General features: G+C 32.1%; 1 protein-coding gene across 1 annotated transcript in view; it reads right to left on the reverse strand.

The window, feature by feature from the left end:
• The window catches only part of LOC101508547 (protein LEO1 homolog), a 12,482-nt gene extending 8,068 nt beyond the window's left edge, over positions 1 to 4,414 (reverse strand). Inside the window, 3 exon segments of the mRNA XM_027331169.2 lie at positions 11 to 112; positions 3,733 to 4,052; positions 4,226 to 4,414. Coding sequence (XP_027186970.1) covers positions 11 to 112; positions 3,733 to 4,052; positions 4,226 to 4,342 — 539 coding nt within the window. The 5' untranslated portion in view covers positions 4,343 to 4,414.
• Between the last annotated feature and the right edge of the window lie 4,156 nt (positions 4,415 to 8,570).

Here is an 8,570-nt window from a genome sequence, read left to right on the forward strand (position 1 = left end):
AACTGCATACCCCATATCCTCCTCTTCATCATCAAAATCACCAAATACATCACGAATTTCCGGGGCAGAATGCAAATCATGAGCCGGGTCTTTGTCATCTCTGGGTGACCCACTATATTTACAAAAAAAATGACAATTTGTCGGTCCTAATGTTGTGGAACAAATAAAAAAATGTACATACAAAATATTAGGCAATCAGTAACTTCCTCTGTTCTATTTGGTCATCTAATTTAAGATAACTGTTTCAAACACACTATAAAACAGAACAGCACAGCCAAATACAAATCATACTCAGAAGTCGATATACTCATTAAAAATTGTAAAATACTGAAATCAATTGCACTGATAAAACCTTTCCTCAAAAAAAAAACTGCACCGGTAAAACCTTAACCATTCATGTCAACCTCATAGCTTCTCCCTGTACCCAGCCAATGTACAATCATTAATTGAGAGTATACTCCCCCCACCATACACACACACAAATTATTAAAAAAATAATAATAATCCCATGCAATATACATACGAAATTTCCTTATTTTCTGTTTCAAAATCAAATCTAAACTATCTAAATTATGAAAATCGATCCTAGTTATTACTTGCTGAACTTGGTAAGTTTTAACCGATATGAACATAATGGGAAAAGTAAGGTTCTACTGGTATTTAATTTCAATTACTAGGTACTGAATTCATAGAGATTCTTCTGATATGAATATAGATAACAACATAGAACAGAAAAGGAAGCTTCATCTTCCATTATGCCTCGGGCATATTGTTCATGGAATCCATCAGTTCCCCACCCAATCCCCTCCTTAACTATTATAAATTAATCAGAAACTTTGAAAATATAGGAAGAGACAACTCCATCCAATAATTGATTGGTCATTTGGGGCAGCAAATTAACAAAGACATAATAATACACGTTATAATGCCATCAGATATATATTGATTGAAAATTTGATATCATATTCAAAAGTTGTACGGGCAAAGGCTAGACGTTTAATACCGCCGTAGTTGAGCAGATTGGCCCTTCGACCCAACGTGAAACCTTCTTGCGAGGCGTTTTTTAGGGGAGATTGTCAAAGCTGAGAATTTTAGTCTATCTGCTGAATGGCGAGCACAGCGGTCAAGTTCACCCATTTTTCTCGGGGAATCATGGAATCGGCGACTTTCAGTGATCTTAAGCTCCTGGGCCCAAAAGCTGCTGCTTTCTGCTACTGTCTGTGCAAGTCCTTGCAGCCCAGAAGCCCCTCTCTGTTTTCGCCTCTGTGTTGTAGACAATTTTCTCTCGTTCTCTCTCATTCGCTGGATGTACAACCTCTACTGCTGTTGCATGCCAGATATTTCTTTTCCTGATGATGAGAAGACTAAGCATAGGACAGAGAAGGCAGCGATTAGGGTTGGAAAGTTAGCTGTAGAGGAGAGGAAAAGGAATATTCGGCTGTTTGGGCCCAATTCAGTTTATTGCTGTTTTCTTATACTCGTCCACTTCTGTTGTTTCTATGTATTAGTAATTGATGGGTCTAAAAGAGGAATATCTTTTTTTTATGAAGTACTAATTAATAGGTCTAAGAAAGGAATTGGGCTGTATTATAAGAAAATATATTTCTTGACCTGAATACATTGGCCCAGTTTCAGTTCCAACCATACCACTTTCCAAGATTGACAACATACGACAAAAGCAGTTCTCACAATGCATGCATCTAAGGATTTCTCTTAATCTAAAGTTTGTGGGATATATAATTCAATGATAGAAATAAAGCGCACAAACAATTGAGTTGGAGGAAATTTAGAATACACTCTCTACAATATACACAAGGCACATTTGAATAGACAGCTAAAACACCCTGCATAGATGCATACAGAGAGCTTCTTCTAAAAGAAACTCGTGAATATTTCATGGACTTAGATAAGTAAAGCACGTCCTCAGAGATGCAGCAGCACTAAGATAACAATATATTCATGCAAGAGCAGAAGAATCAAGGATTACACCACTTAGAAAAATCAACGCAAAGAAAAGTACTTACTAGCTAAGCATAAAGAAAGAAAACCAAAAACTAAAAAGAAATTAGAAGGATATGTAGTTGTGCATAATGTCCTGCCTACAAGCATTCAGAGGACTTTTATAAGGACATGTGCAATGGAGTTGTAATTAGTGCACAAACACACAGCCAAGTAACTTAAATCCAGTTTTGATCAGTTTCTTATTTGTGGAGCTTCTGAAAAATTTAGTTACTAACATACAAAGATATCTTAAAACATATAAATATTTAAAAAAATGAGTTAAAGGAATTAGGGAGCTTTAAAAAACCTAACCATATCCCACTTTTGTGAAACATTTCAACTTTTGTCTTCGTAAGCCATTTCACCTTTCTTTTCTACAACATGGGAGCACTTTAGAAAGAATTTGAGCTTTGAAAACTAATTTCAATTTATGAGAAAAGTTAAATTTTATAAGACTAATTGTTACTTTTTATATGAAGACGTTTCATCTTTTATTTTCTATAAATACACTTGTTAAAAAATTAATCCCAATTTGCTCTTAATCAATAACAACATTTTCAGATCCTACCTTAAAGTTGCAGCAACACAAAGAACAACAAATCTATACTATTGATAAAACACAATTCAGTAATCCACGTAGCACTAAACGGCCATCTCTCCATCTTCTTCTATGCCACCGGTTAATTCCATAATAGATTCCACACCAACGGTGCTTAGCACAGGTTCTCTCAATAACACAACAATGTAGGCAATGTTTTTGACACCTTCGTTTTAGCCACTACATGGATACTTTCCTTATGTATATTTTCACATAGAAAAAGTTATCCAAAAATTTACTTCTGGACAGCAAAATTTGTGCAAACAAATCCATCTCCACAGAAGACCCGGTGTTGTAAAAAAAACTCCATGCCGAAAACAACACCCAACAAAATATTTAATCGCATAAATTAAGGAGGAATAAACTCGCAAAAGAAATTTACAAACTTTACCAAAACTTAAGGAAATTTATTCATTATTAATCAGTGACTTACATATTATTTAATAACTTTAATTTAGCTCATCAAATATGTATTATAATAACATCTCCGCATACTATGCATTAGTTCTTAAAAAATTAAAAAGGAAAAAGAATCCATTCCCAAAAACACAACAATATGGTTTAATTAAACATTAGATTTTTTTCCCGCTAACCAAGTTAAGCAAAAACACCAGTGCCGAAAACAACGCCAGATAAAATATTTTATCGCAAGAGCAAAAGAATTAACGAACAAAAGAAATTTACAAACTTCACCAAAACATAAGGAAAAAGGACCAACACCCCAAAACACAACAATATGGCAATATGGTTTATTAAACATTAGATTTTTTTCCTGCCAACCGAATTTAGCAAAAATACCGGTGCCGAAAACAGCACCCAACGAAATATTTCATCCCAAGAATAAAAGAATTAATTAACAAAAATTACAGTAGCAATAAAAATCAATAAAACTTAAAGAAAGAATACCAAACCCAAAAAAAAGATACACAACATGGTTAAATAATCAAACAATACATGAAAACAAAACAGCACCCAACAAAATATTTCATCCCAAGAGCAAAAGATTTAATAAACATCACACTAACAATAAAAATCAACAAAAAAGTTCACCAACACGTAAACAAAGAATACCAAAACCAAAAAAAAAAAAAGATACAACAATGTGGTAAAATTAATGAAACACTAAATGATACCTTAGGCTTCTAGCAGCATCAACATCCTCATCATTGAAATGGTTTTCCTCAGATCCACTTTCAACAATATCCCTACGCTTGCTAGTAACAACACGCTGGCTATAATCATCTTTAGCATCACTATCCGTATCCCTTCCTTCACTCTCTTCACCTCTCTGATCACCAACCTCAACTTCCACCTCTCCATGTTCCCTTTCTCCTTCACTCTCTCCATGTTCTCCATCTCGAACATCTTCGCCTTCTTCGCTCTCTACTTCTACCTCTCCTTGTCCTTCCACTTCTCCTTCTCCTTCTTGCCTTACACCTCCCTCTCCTTCATCCTACAAAAATTAAATTTAAAAAAAAAACACAGAAAAATTTGATTGCATTTCGAATTTCGAATACGATCTTTGAAATGAATAAACGAAACGGAATCAAATAGATCAAGTGAAATTTTAAATAGAATTTGAATATGTGTGAATTTATAATGGAATTTTGAAGTGGGTGATCTTACGGAAGGGTAATTGAGTTGAGGATTGGATTCGTGTTCGGATTCAAGTTCTTCTTCTTCTTCGGATTGGTCTCCGAAGAGGTTTTGCATCATCTGGTGCCGTTTCTCTTCTCCTCCCATTGTATCGCAATGTCAAGTGAAGGGTTTTTGTGCACCGTTTGAGCAAAGAATGTGTGTTTGTTCTTCTCAAAAAATCACTCACCTTAATATACTACTTATTAAATTATTAATTAAAAGAATTAATTATTAATTTGAAACCTCATAAGATATTTTATGGTTACCTTAAGACTTGTTGTCTCTCATCACTTAAATCAAGATCATTAATGAATGGTTAATTCATTGAGATTCGAATAGCTTAGTTTGTTTTTGTTTCCTTATTAGATTTGTGATTCGTGAGTTCCTTCACTTTGACAATTTAAAATTGTCTCAATGAAATATGTTGGAACACCAAAAAGCTTGTTGATGCATTATCAATAGAGATAAAATGGAGAATTGTGTTTAGCAAGTAGTATTTCTAATCTTATTTATAAGAGAAAATAATTATAAAAAAAATATTAATATTAATGTATTTACTAATTATTTTAACTTTGTGACTATTTTTATTAGTATATTTTTATTGAAAACTTTAAGACATCAAATATTCTCTAATATTATTAAAAAGATAAATATATTAAATAAAAATAATTTAAACAAAATATACCTTAAAAATCGTAACTTTATTTTATGTATAAAATCAAAACAAAAAAAATTAAAAATTCTTTTAAAAATATTTTCAATAGAGTAAATAACATTAGATCACATAAAACGTTCATAGAATTTCTCCAATAATATTAAGGTTATTTAAAAAATAGTTTTACCAATTACAATCATTTATCTCAACTCAATGTCACCAATCAAAGTAGAAATTCTTAAATAAGTGATGTCAATATGATTGTCGACAATACATAAATAAAAAAATTTCCAAAATAGCATCTTCTTCGTTTCAAACACATAACACATGAATTGTGTGATATATGTGCACACAACAATGCAAAACATTAAGGCAAACACATACATAATCAACATTGTTATATCATAACATGAATCACTACTATCATTCACTTATATCAGAACATGAATCACTATTATCATTCACTTCAACGTAAAACTATAACAACATTTACACATTTATACATATTCTCATACAATTCACAATTACTAACAACTTATATATCACAAAATTATGCGATGTTTATGATATGCTCACTTTTATTCATTACTTCTCATGTCATGTAGTATCAATTTAACTTTAAAATATTTGGCTAGGAGATGTGACACTAGTTTCTCACCTATATAGTTTTAGTTAAGGTAAATATGCATTGTATGACAGCTCTTTAAAACACTTCAAATTTTATAATAAAATATTTTATCAATTAAATAGGATTTTAAAGAATTAATATAATATTAAAAGTTATTAGTTTATTTTTATATGTGTTCTTATTAATAGATAAATTTTGTGATTAATTTTCTTTATATGTATTCTTGTTAATGAGTAATATAAATTAATAGTATTTTTTGGTGTGGGTAATTGTGGTGGTATCTTTGCGTGTATTTTAAATATTTATAACTATCGTCTGATTTTAATTGTTATTTCACAAATAATTATCTTGATATATTAGTAATATTATTCTTAATTCTCATATACGTGTATTTGTTATTTTGTGATCATTTTATGCATAATTATCATGATTTAATAGTTAATTTAAAGTGTTGATTCTATATTTTATTTATATATATTATTTTAGTATAAGTATTTTGGAAAATATTATTTATTTATGAATGATAGAATAAGCGATTAGTTCTTTTTTTTTTCATTCTTTATTTAGAACTTTAAAAATGATATCAAGAGAAATATGATTGGACCAGATTGTTGTTTGCACCCCCGTTTAAGGAACATTCTTGTTTGCACCCCCCCTCATTTACAAAGGGTTCATCGCTCCCTTCTTCCTCACATGCCCAACCCCTCTTTGGTGTTTCCATCATTGTTCCTCTTTCTCTCCCTTCAAAACCTTTTATTCCATTAGCGTTTTGATGTATTTTAACCACTTTTTCACTCGAAATTGACCGCTAAATCCATTTTTGGCATTGGTTTTATCAATCATGACTCCATTTTACTGAAAGCAGCCACAACTTCTTTCTTGGACGGATTATAATTTTCACTTTTTGGCCATCACGTTGGTTGTTTGGAGAAATGGTATTATTTTTGAATTTCTCTCGTCAAAACCTTTAAAAAGTACTACTCATTCATGTATTTTGGAGAAGTTGACGGTAGACTATTCGAATGTTCCAAAAAAATTTATTAATGATCTAATATTGATTTTTATGCTTCAGGTAATTTATCAGTCAAGTTTTGTCGACATTATGAACTTGTCGTTGATTTTCGAACTCGCTCGTTGTGCACTATTGATTTGCCATTGTTGCTGAATTTTTTTGTTAATTATTGTGTTTTGCGAGATCATCAAATTAAGGTAAGGGATAAGAGAGCGTTCAAATCATGAGTTTAGTGTATTTTACGATGAATGAGAACGCCATAAAGCCCAAAGGTTCATCTCAGGCTTGCCACATATGGTTAAACCTTATTTAGTAATAACCATATAAAAATGTGAAATTGGTAATCATAGTGTTAAAATACGATTTCAAAAACCATAGATCTGTTGTGATTTAATTTATGTTCAGATTGCATGGTACATGATTATCTTATAAAATTTTGTGTCATCGTTGATTATGATATCTATGTGTATTTAAGTGTTTCGTGAATTTGATCAATGTGTTATAAGCATGAATTGTGATTTCATGTTTACTTAAGTATTTGTATGATGTGAATTAATACGTGTTTCTAATGAAACCACTCCAATGAAGTGTAATATCTACTTGAATGTAATGATTGTTGAATCTTAGATCGTATGACTATCGATTTTTAGCATTGCATTTGAGTCATGTGATGGATAAATTTGATTAAGTTGAATTGTGATGAATTTGATCCATGTCAATGATGGGGCTCTTAATGGAGTGAGTAGTCTTGGAGAACCAGGGGAGAAGCTGGATGTTAGGGGTATTTGATTTAGAGATTATTTTTTCATCATATAGGTAGGGTTTGACAAGTCTAATGATGTTGGAGAAGTACAACTGAATGAACCTAATCGTGGAGGTGTGCTATTGAGCCTTACAACAAGATTGTTGGACTGTGAGGTATTCTGGTGGGGAGTCCCTTGGTGACATGGAGGTAGCCCTCTAAATGTCGATGAGCTACCATGCAACACACGTTTTCCTCGACCGTCGCGTATATGTGTCTCAGATTTATTGGAAGGGATCTATGAGGATATGGTCAATTTGGAATTGTCTGTCCACTTGCATGGTGGCATAGTTGAAGGTGCAAAAACACGAGAAGAAAGGATTGAATTGTGTTTTGTTTTATTAAAAGCTTCTTTTCAAAATTCTTATTCGGGATACTTAGAATAGATAAACAGATTAGAGGCAACAATAAAACAAAGTAACAGGACAGAGGGAGAAATACCAGGATTTATACTAGTTCGCTACCAACGTGGCAGCTACATCTAACATGAATTAGGGTTTCAATATTGTCCTAAACAAATTCTGAGTGTATCTTATCTTGTGTGACGTCAACATATATCTTCACAAAAATAATCCTTGATAAATATAGTTTGGGAATATGACCTTTGAAGCTTGATTAATTCCAAAATGAATCTTCAATTAAATCTTCTAAAATGATTATGTGTGAGAATGTCCAAATAACGCTTAAAATAATTCTCCTTGACCTTGAAGGTGCAAAAACACGAGAATAAGGGGTTGAATTGGGTTTTGCCTTATTAAAAACTTCTTTTCAAAAGTCTAGTTCGGGATACTAGAACATATATGATAGAACAGAGGCAACAATAAAACAAAGTATGAAGGTATAGGAAAAAACACAAAGGTTTATATTGGTTCACTACCAACACTACGTCCAATTCCCTCACACATAAGGATATATTCACTAATTGAGAGCCTAAATTACATTACCTGACCTTACTAGCCAATCTTCTCAACTTCGAGCCTGAAACCTATAGACCATTGAGGCACTACCATACATTGACACTACAAGTCAAGTCTTCTCAAATTTCAACTTATAAAAACCTACAAGTTGTTGAGGCAGAATTGCCACTACTGGGCTGGGTTATAAAGGGGTAAAATTGGGGTTCAGTTTTGCTTCTTCTAAGCAAATTGATTGCACTGAACTTCACACTAAAACATAGCACTAAGAACTAAGTAATAAAAGATATGAATGAGTGTCTTTTCTTAACTAAAACCTTGA

Source organism: Cicer arietinum, chromosome 5 (assembly GCF_000331145.2).
Source record: "Cicer arietinum cultivar CDC Frontier isolate Library 1 chromosome 5, Cicar.CDCFrontier_v2.0, whole genome shotgun sequence".
Lineage (NCBI taxonomy): Eukaryota > Viridiplantae > Streptophyta > Magnoliopsida > Fabales > Fabaceae > Cicer > Cicer arietinum.